The sequence below is a fragment of the Festucalex cinctus genome, chromosome 14 (genome assembly GCF_051991245.1).
Source record: "Festucalex cinctus isolate MCC-2025b chromosome 14, RoL_Fcin_1.0, whole genome shotgun sequence".
Lineage (NCBI taxonomy): Eukaryota > Metazoa > Chordata > Actinopteri > Syngnathiformes > Syngnathidae > Festucalex > Festucalex cinctus.
In genome coordinates this window covers 21,837,827-21,859,196 of record NC_135424.1, presented here as the reverse complement: position 1 = coordinate 21,859,196, position 21,370 = coordinate 21,837,827, and the positions used below count along the sequence as shown (strand labels likewise).

At 39.1% G+C, this 21,370-nt stretch overlaps 2 protein-coding genes across 9 annotated transcripts in view; one reads left to right on the top strand and one right to left on the bottom strand.

Moving 5' to 3' along the window:
• Positions 1-21,370, top strand: part of kif20ba (kinesin family member 20Ba) — a 209,833-nt gene that overhangs the window by 6,664 nt on the left and 181,799 nt on the right. The gene's annotated exons all lie outside the window — the stretch shown is intronic.
• The window catches only part of LOC144000837 (high affinity choline transporter 1-like), a 198,538-nt gene that overhangs the window by 15,573 nt on the left and 161,595 nt on the right, over positions 1-21,370 (bottom strand). The window contains exons 1-2 of one of the 6 annotated variants that reach the window (XM_077494507.1): positions 15,002-15,083; positions 14,190-14,269 (exon numbers count right to left, since the gene is read on the bottom strand). The exons of the other annotated variants lie outside the window; for them this stretch is intronic. Of the exons in view, the coding sequence (XP_077350633.1) occupies positions 14,190-14,225 (36 nt within the window). The 5' untranslated portion in view covers positions 14,226-14,269; positions 15,002-15,083. Of the gene's footprint in view, positions 1-14,189; positions 14,270-15,001; positions 15,084-21,370 lie in introns of those variants that run through there. 6 annotated transcript variants of the gene reach the window in all.

Here is a 21,370-nt window from a genome sequence, read left to right as displayed (position 1 = left end):
AGCCAAAATTAGTCTATCTACTCTTCAGGAAAGTAAATCTAAAGGAGGTTTAGAGGCACCAAACTTTATGTACTATTATTTAGCTAATCAACTACAATATCTTGTGCTATGGACACAACCCAACAGAGATACTAACTGTTGGTTGGAATTGGAGCAGAAGGATTGTAATAATCTTAGACTGTCAGATTTACTCTTTATTACAAAATCAATAAGACGACATAATTGTTTTAAAAACCCAATGATAGCCGCCACCCTGACTGCCTGGTGGAAGGCATTAGAAATTACAAACTCCCAATTGGCGCCCTGTGGGCTCTCTCCCATTTGGCATAACCCCGACTTTCAACTTAATAATCAGTCGTTCCATTTAAGCCTATGGGAGCAGAAAGGAATTACACACCTTCATCATCTTTTCTCAGATAATAAGTTTATATCGTATACAAACTTGGTCCAAAAATCTGAAATAAAAAAGGGAAATTTCTTACATTATCTGCAAGTTAAAAATATGGTTAAGAAACAAATCCCAACACTTCAGGATACGCTCCAACTGCCTGTCTTAGCTAAAGATATTATAAAGCTTTCTCCAACAACAATAAAGAAAATATCAAAAATATATAAGTTATTTTTATACACAAATAAAACGTATTTACCGACTTTAAAATGGGAAAAAGACTTGTCTATAGTTCCGGAACCAGACTTTTGGACCCAAATCTGTGAAAATGTATTTAAAATGACCAAACAGACAAATTTGCAACTTATCCAATATAAGATACTTCATAGAACATATATTACACAATATATGATGAAAAAAATGGGACTCTCTGACTCCGACATTTGTCTCCAGTGCTCACAAAACACTGCCGATACTTATCTTCATGCTTTATGGTCATGTACTCCAGTGCTGCATTTCTGGACTAAAATCTTGGAAAAGCTCGCTGATATATTAAACTGTAGGCTTCCTTTATCTCCAAGATTGTGTTTACTAGGTGACTTAACAATAACTGAGCTACCATGTAAACAATCTCAATCTATATTTATAGCCCTTACTATTGCTAAAAAAATAATCCTTGTCAATTGGAAAAATAAACAATCTCTAAATATCGACCACTGGTTAAACTTACTAATAAATTATATCTCAATGGAAAAAATCTCTGCCTTAAATAAAAATCAAGTATCAAGATTTAAACAAATATGGTCTATGTACATAGAATATTTTAATCTCAATTTGGCAACTTAATCCTGCCAAGATTCTGCCTGTTAACGAGAGCCACCACATCGTTACAACTTCTGTTTTCGCTGCTTCTGTATTTGGTATTTTGTATCTGATTGTTTTTATTTTTATATAGTCAAGAACCTAGTTGCTGCTAGTGGGCTCGAGCATACCACACTATACGACACTATACTCAATAACTCCTTAAGATCTATTTCTAGTGGGCACTAAGCATCAACACTTGGTGTTACTGCATGCTAATTAGTCAATTTTCTTGACGCCGTCCCCTGTGGTCGGGCGGGGGTGGTTCTGCCCCCCCACCCCCCGCCCCCCCTTGTCTGCTCGGTGGCGGTTGCGTCTTGGCCGCTCCCTGGGCCCCCTGTGGGGTGCGGTGTTGGGGTGCTTCCCCTGGTGCCCGGGGCGGTGCCGTCCCGGCGCGGTCCGCTGCTCCGTGCCCGGCGGCGCGGTTCGGGGTGGGTGGGCCTCCGGTGTGCCCCGTGGTTCCCTCTCCCCTCCCCCTTCCTCCCCCCCGTCGCCTCTCCCTCCTCGCCTCCTCCCGCCCATCCTCCTCTGCCTCCCGGTCCCTTTTCCCTTGTCCCCCCCCCCTCCTCCTCCCCCCCCCCCCCGCCTCCTGCCCTGCAGCCGCCCTTTCGCCTTCTTGTCGTCTTCTCCCCGCTTCCCCCCCCCCCCCCCCCCCCCTTCCCTGTCTGCCCTGCGGCCCCTCCCCCTCCCTCTCCCTGGGCCTGGGGCTCCCTCCCCGGCCCGGGCGTCGGGCTCCGGGGGCCGGGCGAGGGTTTGGTTAAAAAAAAAAAAAAAAAAAAAAAAAAGGATTTTATTCCTTTGCAAAAAGTGCATGCCACGACAACAGCGTGTGACAAAATAAAAAACTTTCAATAACTTTTCATTTTCAACGTCTTAAGATGAATCACACCAAGTTTGAAGATGATCGGATAAACTCTGTAGGAGGAGTTTGTTAAAATATGACCCCTATGAAATGGCCAAAAAAAATGGCAACACATTCCAAAGTAAATCAAAATGGCGGACGTCCTGTTAGGTTTAGCATATGGTTCAAAAAGAGTTTTTTGTACCTCGAGGGCTGTTATATACCTCTACAAATTTTGGTAACTCTAGGTGAAACGTACAGCCGGGTATGCTTTGTTAAAGAGGAGTTTTTTAGCTCAAAATGTGATGCCCGGCCCCTGGGGGACTTCCTGTTGGGTTTAGCACAGGGCACCAAGAGACTTTTTTTGTACATCTTGGGCTGTTACATATGTCTACAAATTTTCGTAGCTGTAGCTGCTTCGTACAAATGGGAATGCTTCTTTAAGGATATTTTTTTTCCTTTACAAACAGTGCATGCCATGACAACAGCGTGCGACGAAATACAAAGCTTTCAATAACTTTTCATCTTCAACATCTTAAGATGAATCACACCAAGTTTGAAGATGATCGGATAAACACTGTAGGAGGAGTTTGTTAAAATAAGACCCCAATGAAATGGCCCAAAAAATGGCAACACGTTCCAAAATAAATCAAAATGGTGGACTTCCTGTTAGGTTTAGCAAATGGTTCAAAAAGAGTTTTTTGTAGGTCATAGCCTGTTACATATGTGTACCAATTTTCGTAGCTCTAGATTAAACGTACAACCGGCAATGCTTCGTGAAGTAAGAATTTTTAAACTCTAAATTTGATGCGCCGCCGCCGTCATATAGTATATCAAAAACTTTTCATTTTTTACAATGATGTTGTCCCAGGTGTTGAGATGGTACATCCCAAGTTTGAAGTCAATCGGGTTAACCGTGTAGGAGAAGCGGGCAAAAGTATGACCCCTGTAAATGTGCAAAAATTGGACATTTAAATACTCATACCTCACTTTCTGTCTATTTTAGGGTACACACTTCAAAGAGGTTTTTGTTCATTGGGATGTGCTACAGGTGCCACACAATTTTCATAGCCGTCGGACAATCGTAGCGGGACAGGGATCCGTTTAACCTATGTAGGGGGCGCTAAGGAGCCATTTTTCTGTTATCATGTATGGCGACTTTAAAATATCAAATTTTTCGCCAGACCTGATGTGCGTGCAAAGTTTGGTGAGTTTTCGTTCACGTTTAGTGTCTCAAAAATGTGATCGTTTGCGGAGAATAGTAATAATAAGAACTAGAGCTGCGAGCAGCTATAAAGGGCCCTCGCAACCCGGGCCACGTTGGGGTACTTGCACGTCGGGGTACTGGCACGTTGGGGTACTGGCAAATAGGACAAGGACCATCTAAAATGTTTTTGACAAGCCTTGTGTGTGCAAAGTTTCATCAAAACGCAAAATATGGTGTGCAATTCCCAAAATAAATTCAAAATGGCGGACTTCCTTTTAGGTTTAGCATACGGCTACAGAATACTTTTTGTAGGTCTTAGACTAATAGGTATGCCTCTGAGTTTTCACAAATCTAGGTCAAGTCAAGTCATCTTTAGTTATTTCGCGCTTGAATCATCCAATCGGAAATGCTCCATAAAAATGTATAGAGGGCGCGATTTATTGCAAATTGCACAAGAAATCTCTAAAAATTCATGTTCATGACAAGTCTGATGTGTGTGCAAAGTTTCATGAGTTTTAACACATGTATAGACCAAAAAAAATAAGCAGCACTTTACTTGGCAAACAATGCATCGCTATGGCAACAGCGTGTTACAAAATAAAAAACTTTCGATTACTTTGCATCTTAAACATCTTAAGATGAAACACACCAAGTTTGAAGACGGTCGGATGAATTTTGTACGAGGAGTTCGTGAAAATATGACCCCTAAGAAAGGCCACAAAAAATGGCTACAAATGCCGACGTAAATCAAAATGGCGGACTTCCTGTTTGGTTTAGCAGATGGTTCAAAAAGAGTTTTTTGTACCTCCAGGGCTGTTACATACCTCTTCAAATTTTGGTAAGTCTAGGTGAAACGTACAGCCGGGCATGCTTTGTTAAAGAGGAGTTTTTTTAGCTCAAAATGTGATGCCCGGCCCCTGGGGGACTTCCTGTTGGGTTTAGCACAGGTCACCAAGAGACATTTTTGTACATCTTGGGCTGTTACATATGTCTACAAATTTTCGTAGCTCTAGCTGCTTCGTACAACTGGGAATGCTTCTTTAAGAAGATTTTTTTTTCCTTTGCAAACAGTGCATGCCACGACAACAGCGTGCGACGAAATAAAAAGCTTTCAATAACTTTTCATCTTCAACATCTTTAGATGAATCACACCAAGTTTGAAGATGATCGGATAAACACTGTAGGAGGAGTTCGTTAAAATAAGACCCCTATGAAATGGCCAAAAAAATGGCAACACATTCCAAAGTAAATCAAAATGGTGGACTTCCTGTTAGGTTTAGCACATGGTTCAAAAATAGTTTTTTGTAGGTCATAGTCTGTTACATATCTGTACCAATTTTCGTAGCTCTAGATTAAACGTACAACCGGCAATGCTTCGTTCAGTAAGAATTATTAAACTCTAAATTTGATGCCCCGCCGCCGTCAAATAGTATGTCAAAAACTCTAGATTTTTAACCATGATGTTGTCCCAGGTGTTGAGATGGTACATCCCAAGTTTGAAGTCAATCGGGTTAACCGTGTAGGAGAAGCGGGCAAAAGTATGACCCCTGTAAATGTGCAAAAATGGGCCAAAATTGGACATTTAAATACTCATACCTCACTTTCTGTCTATTTCAGGGTACACACTTCAAAGAGGTTTTTGTTCATCTGGATGTGCTACAGGTGCCACACAATTTTCATAGCCGTCGGACAATCATAGCGGGACAGGGATCCGTTTAACCTATGTAGGGGGCGCTAAGGAGCCATTTTTCTGTTATCATGTATGGCGACTTTAAAATATCAAATTTTTCGCCAGGCCTGATGTGCGTGTAAAGTTTGGTGAGTTTTCGGTCACGTTTAGTGTCTCAAAAATGTGATCGTTTGCGGAGAAGAATAATAACTAGAGCTGCGAGCAGCTATAAAGGGCCCTCGCAACCCGGGCCACGTTGGGGTACTTGCACGTCGGGGTACTGGCACGTTGGGGTACTGTCAAATAGGACAAGGACCATCTAAAATGTTTTTGACAAGCCTTGTGTGTGCAAAGTTTAATCAAAACGCAAAATATGGTGCGCAATTCCCAAAATAAATTCAAAATGGCGGACTTCCTTTTAGGTTTAGCATACGGCTACAGAATACTTTTTGTAGGTCTTAAGCTAATAGGTATGCCTCCCAGTTTTCACAAATTTAGGTCAAGTCATCTTTAGTTGTGTATCGCTTGAATCATACAATTGGAAATGCTCCATAAAAATGCATAGAGGGCGCTATTGAGCACAACGTTGGGTTACTTGCACGTCAGGGTACTGGCACGTTGGGGTACTGTTACATGGAACAAGGACCATTTAAAATGTTAGTTTTTTCCATGCCTTGTCTGTGCAAAGTTTAATGAAAAAGGCCAAAAATGATGTATAATTCCCAAAATAAAATCAAAATAGCGGACTTCCTCTTTGGTTTGGCAAATGGCTACATAATACTTTTTTGTAGGTCTAGCATAATCATACAATCGGAAATGCTTCATAAAAATGTCTAGAGGGCGCTATTTATTGCAAATTGCACAATAAATCTCTGAAAATTCATGTTCATGACAAGTCTGATGTGTTTGCAAAGTTTCATGAGTTTTCATGTGTATAAAAAAAAAAAAAAGCAGCACTTGACAACTGTTACATGGAACAAGGACCATTTAAAATGTTAGTTTTTTCCATGCCTTGTCTGTGCAAAGTTTAATGAAAAAGGCCAAAAATGATGTTTAATTCCCAAAATAAAATCAAAATAGCGGACTTCCTCTTTGGTTTGGCAAATGGCTACATAATACTTTTTTGTAGGTCTAGCATAATCATACAATCGGAAATGCTTCATAAAAATGTCTAGAGGGCGCTATTTATTGCAAATTGCACAATAAATCTCTGAAAATTCATGTTCATGACAAGTCTGATGTGTTTGCAAAGTTCCATGAGTTTTCATGTGTATAAAAAAAAAAAAGCAGCACTTGACAAACAATGCATTGCTATGGCAACAGCGTGTTACAAAATAAAAAACTTTCGATTACTTTGCATCTTAAACATCTTAAGATGAAACACACCAAGTTTGAAGACAGTCGGATAAATTTTGTAGGAGGGGTTCGTTAAAATATGACCCCTGAAAAAGGCCACAAAAAATGGCAACAAATCCCATCATAAATCAAAATGGCAGACTACCTGTTTGGTTTAGCACATGGTTCCAAGAGACTTTTTTGTACATCATGGGCTCTTATGTATGCCTGCAAATTATCATAGCGCTAGGTGAAACGTACAACCGGGAATGCTTCGTTAAAGAGGAGTAATTAGCTCAAAATGTGATGCCCGGCCCCTGGGGGACTTCCTGTTGGGTTTCGCACATGGCACCAAGAGACTTTTTTGTACATCCTGGGCTGTTACATATGTCTACAATTTTTCGTCGCTCTAGCTGCTTCGTACAACTGGGAATGCTTCATTAAGAAGGATTTTTTTCCTTTGCAAAAAGTGCATGCCACGACAACAGCGTGTGACGAAATAAAAAACTTTCAATCACTTTTCATTTTCAACATCTTAAGATGAATCACACCAAGTTTGAAGATGATCGGATAAACTCTGTAGGAGAAGTTTGTTAAAATATGACCCCTATGAAATGGCCAAAAAAAATGGCAACACATTCCAAAGTAAATCAAAATGGCGGACGTCCTGTTAGGTTTAGCATATGGTTCAAAAAGAGTTTTTTGTACCTCGGAGGCTGTTATATACCTCTACAAATTTTGGTAACTCTATGTGAAACGTACAGCCGGGTATGCTTTGTTAAAGAGGAGTTTTTTAGCTCAAAATGTGATGCCCGGCCCCTGGGGGACTTCCTGTTGGGTTTAGCACAGGGCACCAAGAGACTTTTTTGTACATCTTGGGCTGTTACATATGTCTACAAATTTTCGTAGCTCTAGCTGCTTCGTACAAATGGGAATGCTTCTTTAAGGATATTTTTTTTCCTTTAAAAACAGTGCATGCCATGACAACAGCGTGCAACGAAATACAAAGCTTTCAATAACTTTTCATCTTCAACATCTTAAGATGAATCACACCAAGTTTGAAGATGATCGGATAAACACTGTAGGAGGAGTTCGTTAAAATAAGACCCCAATGAAATGGCCAAAAAAATGGCAACACGTTCCAAAATAAATCAAAATGGTGGACTTCCTGTTAGGTTTATCATATGGTTCAAAAAGAGTTTTTTGTAGGTCATAGCCTGTTACATATGTGTACCAATTTTCGTAGCTCTAGATTAAACGTACAACCGGCAATGCTTCGTGAAGTAAGAATTTTTAAACTCTAAATTTGATGCGCCGCCGCCGTCATATAGTATATCAAAAACTTTTCATTTTTCACAATGATGTTGTCCCAGGTGTTGAGATGGTACATCCCAAGTTTGAAGTCAATCGGGTTAACCGTGTAGGAGAAGCGGGCAAAAGTATGACCCCTGTAAATGTGCAAAAATTGGCAAAAAATGGACATTTAAATACTCATACCTCACTTTCTGTCTATTTTAGGGTACACACTTCAGAGGTTTTTGTTCATTGGGATGTGCTACAGGTGCCACACAATTTTCATAGCCGTCGGACAATCGTAGCGGGACAGGGATCCGTTTAACCTATGTAGGGGGCGCTAAGGAGCCATTTTTCTGTTATCATGTATGGCGACTTTAAAATATCAAATTTTTCGCCAGGCCTGATGTGCGTGTAAAGTTTGGTGAGTTTTCGGTCACGTTTAGTGTCTCAAAAATGCGATTGTTTGCGGAGAAGAATAATAAGAACTAGAGCTGCGAGCAGCTATAAAGGGCCCTCGCAACCCGGGACACGTTGGGGTACTTGCACGTCGGGGTACTGGCACGTTGGGGTACTGTCAAATAGGACAAGGACCATCTAAAATGTTTTTGACAAGCCTTGTGTGTGCAAAGTTTAATCAAAACGCAAAATATGGTGCGCAATTCCCAAAATAAATTCAAAATGGCGGACTTCCTTTTAGGTTTAGCATACGGCTACAGAATAGTTTTTGTAGGTCTTAAGCTAATAGGTATGCCTCCCAGTTTTCACAAATCTAGGTCAAGTCATCTTTAGTTGTGTATCGCTTGAATCATACAATTGGAAATGCTCCATAAAAATGCATAGAGGGCGCTATTGAGCACAACGTTGGGTTACTTGCACGTCGGGGTACTGGCACGTTGGGGTACTGTTACATGGAACAAGGACCATTTAAAATGTTAGTTTTTTCCATGCCTTGTCTGTGCAAAGTTTAATGAAAAAGGCCAAAAATGATGTATAATTCCCAAAATAAAATCAAAATAGCGGACTTCCTCTTTGGTTTGGCAAATGGCTACATAATACTTTTTTGTAGGTCTAGCATAATCATACAATCGGAAATGCTTCATAAAAATGTCTAGAGGGCGCTATTTATTGCAAATTGCACAATAAATCTCTGAAAATTCATGTTCATGACAAGTCTGATGTGTTTGCAAAGTTTCATGAGTTTTCATGTGTATAAAAAAAAAAAAAAGAAGCACTTGACAAACAATGCATTGCTATGGCAACAGCGTGTTACAAAATAAAAAACTTTCGATTACTTTGCATCTTAAACATCTTAAGATGAAACACACCAAGTTTGAAGACAGTCGGATAAATTTTGTAGGAGGGGTTCGTTAAAATATGACCCCTGAAAAAGGCCACAAAAAATGGCAACAAATCCCATCATAAATCAAAATGGCAGACTTCCTGTTTGGTTTAGCACATGGTTCCAAGAGACTTTTTTTTGTACATCATGGGCTCTTATGTATGCCTGCAAATTATCATAGCGCTAGGTGAAACGTACAACCGGGAATGCTTCGTTAAAGAGGAGTTTTTTAGCTCAAAATGTGATGCCCGGCCCCTGGGGGACTTCCTGTTGGGTTTAGCACATGGCACCAAGAGACTTTTTTTGTACATCCTGGGCTGTTACATATGTCTACAATTTTTCGTCGCTCTAGCTGCTTCGTACAACCGGGAATGCTTCGTTAAAGAGGAGTTTTTTAGCTCAAAATGTGATGCCCGGCCCCTGGGGGACTTCCTGTTGGGTTTAGCACATGGCACCAAGAGACTTTTTTTGTACATCCTGGGCTGTTACATATGTCTACAATTTTTCGTCGCTCTAGCTGCTTCGTACAACTGGGAATGCTTCATTAAGAAGGATTTTTTTCCTTTGCAAAAAGTGCATGCCACGACAACAGCGTGTGATGAAATAAAAAACTTTCAATAACTTTTCATTTTCAACATCTTAAGATGAATCACACCAAGTTTGAAGATGATCGGATAAACTCTGTAGGAGGAGTTTGTTAAAATATGACCCCTATGAAATGGCCCAAAAAAATGGCAACACATTCCAAAGTAAATCAAAATGGCGGACGCCCTGTTAGGTTTAGCATATGGTTCAAAAAGAGTTTTTTGTACCTCGAGGGCTGTTATATACCTCTACAAATGTTGGTAACTCTAGGTGAAACGTACAGCCGGGTATGCTTTGTTAAAGAGGAGTTTTTTAGCTCAAAATGTGATGCCCGGCCCCTGGGGGACTTCCTGTTGGGTTTAGCACAGGGCACCAAGAGACTTTTTTTGTATATCTTGGGCTGTTACATATGTCTACAAATTTTCGTAGCTCTAGCTGCTTCGTACAAATGGGAATGCTTCTTTAAGGATATTTTTTTTCCTTTAAAAACAGTGCATGCCATGACAACAGCGTGCGACGAAATACAAAGCTTTCAATAACTTTTCATCTTCAACATCTTAAGATGAATCACACCAAGTTTGAAGATGATCGGATAAACACTGTAGGAGGAGTTCGTTAAAATAAGACCCCAATGAAATGGCCAAAAAAATGGCAACACGTTCCAAAATAAATCAAAATGGTGGACTTCCTGTTAGGTTTAGCATATGGTTCAAAAAGAGTTTTTTGTAGGTCATAGCCTGTTACATATGTGTACCAATTTTCGTAGCTCTAGATTAAACGTACAACCGGCAATGCTTCGTGAAGTAAGAATTTTTAAACTCTAAATTTGATGCGCCGCCGCCGTCATATAGTATATCAAAAACTTTTCATTTTTTACAATGATGTTGTCCCAGGTGTTGAGATGGTACATCCCAAGTTTGAAGTCAATCGGGTTAACCGTGTAGGAGAAGCGGGCAAAAGTATGACCCCTGTAAATGTGCAAAAATTGGACATTTAAATACTCATACCTCACTTTCTGTCTATTTTAGGGTACACACTTCAAAGAGGTTTTTGTTCATTGGGATGTGCTACAGGTGCCACACAATTTTCATAGCCGTCGGACAATCGTAGCGGGACAGGGATCCGTTTAACCTATGTAGGGGGCGCTAAGGAGCCATTTTTCTGTTATCATGTATGGCGACTTTAAAATATCACATTTTTCGCCAGGCCTGATGTGCGTGTAAAGTTTGGTGAGTTTTCGGTCACGTTTAGTGTCTCAAAAATGTGATCGTTTGCGGAGAAGAATAATAACTAGAGCTGCGAGCAGCTATAAAGGGCCCTCGCAACCCGGGCCACGTTGGGGTATTTGCACGTCGGGGTACTGGCATGTTGGGGTACTGTCAAATAGGAAACCATTTAAATTTTAAACGTTTTTGCCATGCTTTGTGTTTGTAAAGTTTCATGGAAAGGCCAAAAATGATGCACAATTAACAAAATAAAATCAAAATTTTACTCAAATTTTACTCAAATGTACATGTGAGTATGTGTAAGTGATCTAGATAGGTATTATGGTATATGTTTAGTAAATTTATGTATATATGTTTTTGGTAAATGTGAATAGGTTAAGTGCACTTGTGTGTATATATATATAACTTGGGTTATATATATCATTTATTATTTTATTATTATTATTTTTAATAATCAGTAAATGAAAATTGTATTAATAATGAAATAAGTTTAAATATATTTAGTAAAAGGGGTAGGACTAGATAAGTTTTTAACTTCTTCCTACTCCCTTTTGAACATGTAAGTTATGATTAATTGAATGATTATGTTATTGGGATTTTCTTCTATTTTGATTGTTGTTGTTTTTTGTTTTATCTCTGCTGTTCATTTGTTTATATGTTCAAAAAAATAATAAAAGGAAAAGGAAAAGGAAAATGGATTGGCACATGGCTATATAGAATACTTTTTGAATATATTAGGCATGCCTACCAATATTCACACATCTAGCTGAATCATATAATCGGAAAGACTTCATAAAAATGTCTAGAGGGCGCTATTGAAGCATTTATTGCAAATTTAATAAGAAATCTCTAAAATATTCATGCTTATGACAAGCCTGATGTGTGTGTAAAGTTTCATGAGTTTTTGCACATGTTTCGACCAAAAAAAAAAAAGCAGCATTTTACTTGGCAAACAACCCATCGCCATGAAACGGCGTGCGACAAAATAAATAACTTCCGATAACTTTGTATCTTAAACATCTTAAGATGAAGCACACCAAGTTTGAAGACAGTCGGATAAATTTTGTAGGAGGAGTTCGTTAAAATATGACCCCTAAAAAAGGCCACAAAAAATGGCTACAAATCCCAACGTAAATCAAAATGGCGGACTTCCTGTTTGGTTTAGCAGATGGTTCCAAGAGAATTTTTTGTACATCGTGGGCTCTTATGTATGCCTCTAAATTATCATAGCGCTAGGTGAAACGTACAACCGGGAATGCTTCGTTAAAGAGGAGTTTTTTACCTCAAAATGTGATGACCGGCCCCTACGGGACTTCCTGTTGGGTTTAGCACATGGCACCAAGAGACTTTTTTGTACATCGTGGGCTGTTCAATTTGTCTCCAAATTTTCGTAGCTCTAGCTGCTTCGTACAACTGGGAATGCTTCATTAAGAGGGAATTTTTTCCTTCGCAATCTGTGCATGCCACGGCAACAGCGTGCGACGAAATAAAAAGCTTTCAATAACTTTTCATCTTCAACATTTTAAGATGAATCACACCAAGTTTGGAGATGATCGGATAAACTCTGTAGGAGGAGTTCGTTAAAATAAGACCCCTATGAAATGGCCCAAAAAATGGCAACACGTTCCAAAATAAATCAAAATGGCGGACTTCCTGTTCGGTTTAGCATATGGTTCAAAAAGAGTTTTTTGTACCTTGAGGGCTGTTACATATGTCTTCAAATGTTGGTAACTCTAGGTGAAATGTACAGCCGGGAATGCTTCATTAAATAAGAATTTTGAAACACAAAATTTGATGCCTCGCCTCTGGCGGACTTCCTGTTAGGTTTAGCATATGGCACCAACAGGCTTTTTTGTAGATCATAGTCTGTTACATATGTGTACCAATTTTCGTGGCTCTCAATTAAACGTACCACCGGCAATGCTTAGTTAAGTAAGAATTTTGAAACTGTAAATTTGATGCCCCGCCACCGTCATATAGTATGTCAAAAACTTTAGATTTTTTACCATGATGTTGTCCCAGGTGTTGAGATGGTACAGCCCAAGTTTGAAGTCAATCGGGTTAACCGTGTAGGAGAAGCGGGCAAAAGTATGACCCCTGTAAATGTGCAAAAATGGGCCAAAATTGGACATTCAAATAGGGTACACATATCAAAGAGGTTTTTGTTCATCTGGATGTGCTACAGGTGCCACACAATTTTCGTGATGTTGTCCCAGGTGTTGAGATGGTACAGCCCAAGTTTGAAGTCAATCGGGTTAACCGTGTAGGAGAAGCGGGCAAAAGTATGACCCCTGTAAATGTGCAAAAATGGGCCAAAATTGGACATTCAAATACTCATACCTCACTTCCTGTCTATTTTAGGGTACACATATCAAAGAGGTTTTTGTTCATCTGGATGTGCTACAGGTGCCACACAATTTTCGTAGCCATAGGACAATCGTAGCGGGACAGGGATCCGTTAAACCTATGTAGGTGGCGCTACAGAGCCATTTTTCTGTTATCATGTATGGCGACTTTAAAATATCAAATTTTTCGCCAGGCCTGATGTGCGTGTAAAGTTTGGTGAGTTTTCGTTCACGTTTAGTGTCTCAAAAATGCGATTGTTTGCGGAGAAGAAAAAGAAGAATAATAACTAGAGCTGCGAGCAGCTATAAAGGGCCCTCGCAACCCGGGCCACGTTGGGGTATATGCAAGTCGGGGGACTTGCACGTTGGGGTACTGTTAAATAGACAAGGACCATGGAAAATAGAAATGCATTTGCCGTGCCTTGTGTGTAAAAAGGTGCAGTAAAAGGCCAAAAATGATGCACAATTCCCAAAATAAATTCAAAAGTATGGACTTTCTGATGTGTGTGCAAAGTTTCATGAAAAGTCGCTCGTTTGATATTCAAAACCAGCATCTGTTTATTTGAAAACATTGCATGGCACAGAGATGGTGTGTGATCAAATAAAAAGCTTTTTGATGACTCTTAATGTGGTGTCGCTGTGCAACACATATGTATTCATGACATAGTGAAGTATTGTGACAGTTTTGTAGGGTCCAGCAAACAGTAAATGTGTGACAGTTATTCAAGAAAAAATGTAGCTTTGAAGCAGGCTAACCAATGACATCATCTAAAGGGGAAAAAAGCACATGAGCAAGCATAGGTATAAGTAGAGGAGAAAAAGAGATGAAAGAAGTGCGAGAGATGGAACAGGAGAGGAATGCAGCTGTTTATGTATAGCTGTTGTAACAGGACAGATTAAATAACACTTTAACCTGGGGTTAACAGCGCCCTAGGACAGATAAACTCTTTAGTGTAAAAGTTTTCTGGGACAGATGAATCCCTTGGGGTCAAAGAGTTTGGGTTAGCACATAGTCTGTCTTAGGATAATGTAACCTCCATGGATGAATTAGTCCTAGGACGCTTTGACCTGCGGGCTAAAACTTCAGGGGGGTTAACCTGTCCTGTTATATTGTGATCATCGTCTTCGTGCATGTCCTCAGTGGCTTCTTCTGTCTGTGTGGCAGCATTTGATACATCTGTAGAACAAAAAAGAATGAAGAATCATGTTAGATCTGTGAAGTTTGGTTGTCTTAGGTGTAGTTTACAGAACAGTCGTGTGCATATTTTTAGCATGGTAGTGTCTTAATACAAATGCATATTATGTAATGCACTGTATATGGATATTACAGACGTAATATTTGACGGTGATCTTATATTCATAGTTTTTGCCCGTTAATAAATAATATAGCTAGTAAGTAATAAGACACGCAAAAATGGTATAGTTGAATCCTCTGGGTCAAAAAGCAATGTTTTAGGATTGTGTGATGAAATGATGAATAAAAGTAAGGATACGACAGGTACATAAATGGTTATATATACACACGGACATATATATTTATACAGTATAACAGTGCCGCATGTATTGGTTTTAAGGAAAGAGTTGAAAAGCAGTGTTCAGAAAAAAGCATAAGACGCACAAAGTACCATTTCACTACATGTAATAAGTTGTCAAGTAGACATGTGAATTAAGTGGTTAAGATAGTGGCTACTGTGCAAGTAAGCTTCAATTGTCTCTAAAAGGTTAGCATATGTGTTCTACATGATATCAATGGCTAGACGTGCTCGTGGAGAAACATTACAAACAGAAAAACACACTAAAGGTGCCTTTAACAAACCTGTTAATAAATGAGAACTTAATACATATATGTATGGCATACTGTATATGATTGAGAAAGTTGTCCTGTTTAGTTTATGTATTGTATACTTACGGAAAAAAGTTGGCAATCTTTGCGTATGGAGATGATTAGAGGGTCTTTATCATAAGAGAATTTGCTTGTTGATTTGTGCATGTTCTGTAGAAAAGCAAAGGAGTAGAAATAAATACAGTATCATACTTCATAAACATACAAGAAATTTGTAGCTGTATTAACCATTGTTGGTATTTGAAGTGATAATTTAGGAATAGAAGTGTAGTGATTGCAGAATTTATAGAGTGCTTACCTTGTATGACTTTGTAGATGGAAATGTCTTTTGTTGAAAGAGCTCTTTGTTGTCTACTATATATGCAAGGACAAGCATAAGTAGGTGTGGTTATGAAGTACTTGACCATTGAAATAAAGCAGTGGTATCAAATGTATGGACCGTGGTTTGGCTCAGGCCTGCAAAGGGGTTTAATGTGGCACAAGAGATAATCTTGTAAGGTACAAAAAATAATAATAATATAATAGGTATGCCTCTGAGTTTTCACAAATCTAGGTCAAGTCAAGTCATCTTTAGTTATTTTGCGCTTGAATCATCCAATCGGAAATGCTCCATAAAAAATGTATAGAGGGTGCGATTTATTGCAAATTGCACAAGAAATCTCTAAAAATTCATGTTAATGACAAGTCTGATGTGTGTGCAAAGTTTCACGAGTTTTCACACATGTATAGATAAAAAAAAACAAAGCAGCACTTTACTTGGCAACCAATGCATCGCTATAGCAGCAGCGTGCGACAAAATAAAAAACTTTCGATAAATTTGCATCTTAAACATCTTAAGATGAAACACACCAAGTTTGAACACGGTCGGATGAATTTTGTAGGAGGAGTTAAAATATGACCCCTAAAAAAGGCCACAAAAAAAGTCTACAAATCCCATCATAAATCAAAATGGCGGACTTCCTGTTTGGTTTAGCACATGGTTCCAAGAGACTTTTTTGTACATCGTGGGCTCTTATGTATGCCTCTAAATTATCATAGCGCTAGGTGAAACGTGCAACCGGGAATGCTTCGTTAAAGAGGAGTTTTTTAGCTCAAAATGTGATGCCCGGCCCCTACGGGACTTCCTGTTGGGTTTAGCACATGGCACCAAGAGACTTTTTTGTACATCGTGGGCTGTTACATTTGTCTCCAAATTTTCGTAGCTCTAACTGCTTCGTACAACTGGGAATGCTTCATTAAGAAGTAATTTTTTCCTTTGCAAACTGTGCATGCCACGGCAACAGCGTGCGACAAAATAAAAAGCTTTCAATAACTTTTCATCTTCAACATCTTAAGATGAATCACACCAAGTTTGGAGATGATCGGATAAACTCTGTAGGAGGAGTTCGTTAAAATAAGACCCCTATGAAATGGCCCAAAAAATGGCAACACGTTCCAAAGTAAATCAAAATGGCGGACTTCCTGTTCGGTTTAGCATATGGTTCAAAAAGAGTTTTTTGTACCTTGAGGGCTGTTACATATGTCTTCAAATATTGGTAACTCTAGGTGAAATGTACAGCCGGGAATGCTTCATTAAGTTAGAATTTTGAAACACAAAATTTGATGCCTCGCCTCTGGCGGACTTCCTGTTAGGTTTAGCATATGGCACCAACAGGCTTTTTTGTAGATCATAGTCTGTTACATATGTGTACCAATTTTCGTAGCTCTAGATTAAACGTACCACCGGCAATGCTTCGTTAAGTAAGAATTTTGAAACTGTAAATTTGATGCCCCGCCACCGTCATATAGTATGTCAAAAACTTTAGATTTTTTACCATGATGTTGTCCCAGGTGTTGAGATGGTACAGCCCAAGTTTGAAGTCAATCGGGTTAACCGTGTAGGAGAAGCGGGCAAAAGTATGACCCCTGTAAATGTGCAAAAATGGGCCAAAATTGGACATTCAAATACTCATACCTCACTTCCTGTCTATTTTAGGGTACACATATCAAAGAGGTTTTTGTTCATCTGGATGTGCTACAGGTGCCACACAATTTTCGTAGCCATAGGACAATGGTAGCGGGACAGGGATCCGTTAAACCTATGTAGGTGGCGCTACAGAGCCATTTTTCTGTTATCATGTATGGCGACTTTAAAATATCTAATTTTTCGCCAGACCCGATCTGCGTGTAAAGTTTGGTGAGTTTTCGTTCATGTTTAGTGCCTCAAAAATGTGGTTGTTTGCGGAAAAGAATAATAACAAAGAAGAAGAAGAAGAATAACTAGAGCTGCGAGCAGCTATAAAGGGCCCTCGCAACCCGGGCCACGTTGGGGTATATGCAAGTCGGGGGACTTGCACGTTGGGGTACTGTTAAATAGACAAGGACCATGGAAAATAGAAATGCATTTGCCGTGCCTTGTGTGTAAAAAGGTGCAGTAAAAGGCCAAAAATGATGCACAATTCCCAAAATAAATTCAAAAGTGTGGACTTTCTGATGTGTGTGCAAAGTTTCATGAAAAGTCGCTCGTTTGATATTCAAAACCAGCATCTGTTTATTTGAAAACATTGCATGGCACAGAGATGGTGTGTGATCAAATAAAAAGCTTTTTGATGACTCTTAATGTGGTGTCGCTGTGCAACACATATGTATTCATGACATAGTGAAGTATTGTGACAGTTTTGTAGGGTCCAGCAAACAGTAAATGTGTGACAGTTATTCAAGAAAAAATGTAGCTTTGAAGCAGGCTAACCAATGACATCATCTAAAGGGGAAAAAAGCACATGAGCAAGCATAGGTATAAGTAGAGGAGAAAAAGAGATGAAAGAAGTGCGAGAGATGGAACAGGAGAGGAATGCAGCTGTTTATGTATAGCTGTTGTAACAGGACAGATTAAATAACACTTTAAAACCTGGGGTTAACAGCGCCCTAGGACAGATAAACTCTTTAGTGTAAAAGTTTTCTGGGACAGATGAATCCCTTGGGGTCAAAGAGTTTGGGTTAGCACATAGTCTGTCTTAGGATAATGTAACCTCCATGGATGAATTAGTCCTAGGACGCTTTGACCTGCGGGCTAAAACTTCAGGGGGGTTAACCTGTCCTGTTATATTGTGATCATCGTCTTCGTGCATGTCCTCAGTGGCTTCTTCTGTCTGTGTGGCAGCATTTGATACATCTGTAGAACAAAAAAGAATGAAGAATCATGTTAGATCTGTGAAGTTTGGTTGTCTTAGGTGTAGTTTACAGAACAGTCGTGTGCATATTTTTAGCATGGTAGTGTCTTAATACAAATGCATATTATGTAATGCACTGTATATGGATATTACAGACGTAATATTTGACGGTGATCTTATATTCATAGTTTTTGCCCGTTAATAAATAATATAGCTAGTAAGTAATAAGACACGCAAAAATGGTATAGTTGAATCCTCTGGGTCAAAAAGCAATGTTTTAGGATTGTGTGATGAAATGATGAATAAAAGTAAGGATACGACAGGTACATAAATGGTTATATATACACACGGACATATATATTTATACAGTATAACAGTGCCGCATGTATTGGTTTTAAGGAAAGAGTTGAAAAGCAGTGTTCAGAAAAAAGCATAAGACGCACAAAGTACCATTTCACTACATGTAATAAGTTGTCAAGTAGACATGTGAATTAAGTGGTTAAGATAGTGGCTACTGTGCAAGTAAGCTTCAATTGTCTCTAAAAGGTTAGCATATGTGTTCTACATGATATCAATGGCTAGACGTGCTCGTGGAGAAACATTACAAACAGAAAAACACACTAAAGGTGCCTTTAACAAACCTGTTAATAAATGAGAACTTAATACATATATGTATGGCATACTGTATATGATTGAGAAAGTTGTCCTGTTTAGTTTATGTATTGTATACTTACGGAAAAAAGTTGGCAATCTTTGCGTATGGAGATGATTAGAGGGTCTTTATCAAAAGAGAATTTGCTTGTTGATTTGTGCATGTTCTGTAGAAAAGCAAAGGAGTAGAAATAAATACAGTATCATACTTCATAAACATACAAGAAATTTGTAGCTGTATTAACCATTGTTGGTATTTGAAGTGATAATTTAGGAATAGAAGTGTAGTGATTGCAGAATTTATAGAGTGCTTACCTTGTATGACTTTGTAGATGGAAATGTCTTTTGTTGAAAGAGCTCTTTGTTGTCTACTATATATGCAAGGACAAGCATAAGTAGGTGTGGTTATGAAGTACTTGACCATTGAAATAAAGCAGTGGTATCAAATGTATGGACCGTGGTTTGGCTCAGGCCTGCAAAGGGGTTTAATGTGGCACAAGAGATAATCTTGTAAGGTACAAAAAATAATAATAATATAATAGGTATGCCTCTGAGTTTTCACAAATCTAGGTCAAGTCAAGTCATCTTTAGTTATTTTGCGCTTGAATCATCCAATCGGAAATGCTCCATAAAAAATGTATAGAGGGTGCGATTTATTGCAAATTGCACAAGAAATCTCTAAAAATTCATGTTAATGACAAGTCTGATGTGTGTGCAAAGTTTCACGAGTTTTCACACATGTATAGATAAAAAAAAACAAAGCAGCACTTTACTTGGCAACCAATGCATCGCTATAGCAGCAGCGTGCGACAAAATAAAAAACTTTCGATAAATTTGCATCTTAAACATCTTAAGATGAAACACACCAAGTTTGAACACGGTCGGATGAATTTTGTAGGAGGAGTTAAAATATGACCCCTAAAAAAGGCCACAAAAAAAGTCTACAAATCCCATCATAAATCAAAATGGCGGACTTCCTGTTTGGTTTAGCACATGGTTCCAAGAGACTTTTTTGTACATCGTGGGCTCTTATGTATGCCTCTAAATTATCATAGCGCTAGGTGAAACGTGCAACCGGGAATGCTTCGTTAAAGAGGAGTTTTTTAGCTCAAAATGTGATGCCCGGCCCCTACGGGACTTCCTGTTGGGTTTAGCACATGGCACCAAGAGACTTTTTTGTACATCGTGGGCTGTTACATTTGTCTCCAAATTTTCGTAGCTCTAGCTGCTTCGTACAACTGGGAATGCTTCATTAAGAAGTAATTTTTTCCTTTGCAAACTGTGCATGCCACGGCAACAGCGTGCGACAAAATAAAAAGCTTTCAATAACTTTTCATCTTCAACATCTTAAGATGAATCACACCAAGTTTGGAGATGATCGGATAAACTCTGTAGGAGGAGTTCGTTAAAATAAGACCCCTATGAAATGGCCCAAAAAATGGCAACACGTTCCAAAGTAAATCAAAATGGCGGACTTCCTGTTCGGTTTAGCATATGGTTCAAAAAGAGTTTTTTGTACCTTGAGGGCTGTTACATATGTCTTCAAATATTGGTAACTCTAGGTGAAATGTACAGCCGGGAATGCTTCATTAAGTTAGAATTTTGAAACACAAAATTTGATGCCTCGCCTCTGGCGGACTTCCTGTTAGGTTTAGCATATGGCACCAACAGGCTTTTTTGTAGATCATAGTCTGTTACATATGTGTACCAATTTTCGTAGCTCTAGATTAAACGTACCACCGGCAATGCTTCGTTAAGTAAGAATTTTGAAACTGTAAATTTGATGCCCCGCCACCGTCATATAGTATGTCAAAAACTTTAGATTTTTTACCATGATGTTGTCCCAGGTGTTGAGATGGTACAGCCCAAGTTTGAAGTCAATCGGGTTAACCGTGTAGGAGAAGCGGGCAAAAGTATGACCCCTGTAAATGTGCAAAAATGGGCCAAAATTGGACATTCAAATACTCATACCTCACTTCCTGTCTATTTTAGGGTACACATATCAAAGAGGTTTTTGTTCATCTGGATGTGCTACAGGTGCCACACAATTTTCGTAGCCATAGGACAATGGTAGCGGGACAGGGATCCGTTAAACCTATGTAGGTGGCGCTACAGAGCCATTTTTCTGTTATCATGTATGGCGACTTTAAAATATCTAATTTTTCGCCAGACCCGATCTGCGTGTAAAGTTTGGTGAGTTTTCGTTCATGTTTAGTGCCTCAAAAATGTGGTTGTTTGCGGAAAAGAATAATAACAAAGAAGAAGAAGAAGAATAACTAGAGCTGCGAGCAGCTATAAAGGGCCCTCGCAACCCGGGCCACGTTGGGGTATATGCAAGTCGGGGGACTTGCACGTTGGGGTACTGTTAAATAGACAAGGACCATGGAAAATAGAAATGCATTTGCCGTGCCTTGTGTGTAAAAAGGTGCAGTAAAAGGCCAAAAATGATGCACAATTCCCAAAATAAATTCAAAAGTGTGGACTTTCTGATGTGTGTGCAAAGTTTCATGAAAAGTCGCTCGTTTGATATTCAAAACCAGCATCTGTTTATTTGAAAACATTGCATGGCACAGAGATGGTGTGTGATCAAATAAAAAGCTTTTTGATGACTCTTAATGTGGTGTCGCTGTGCAAC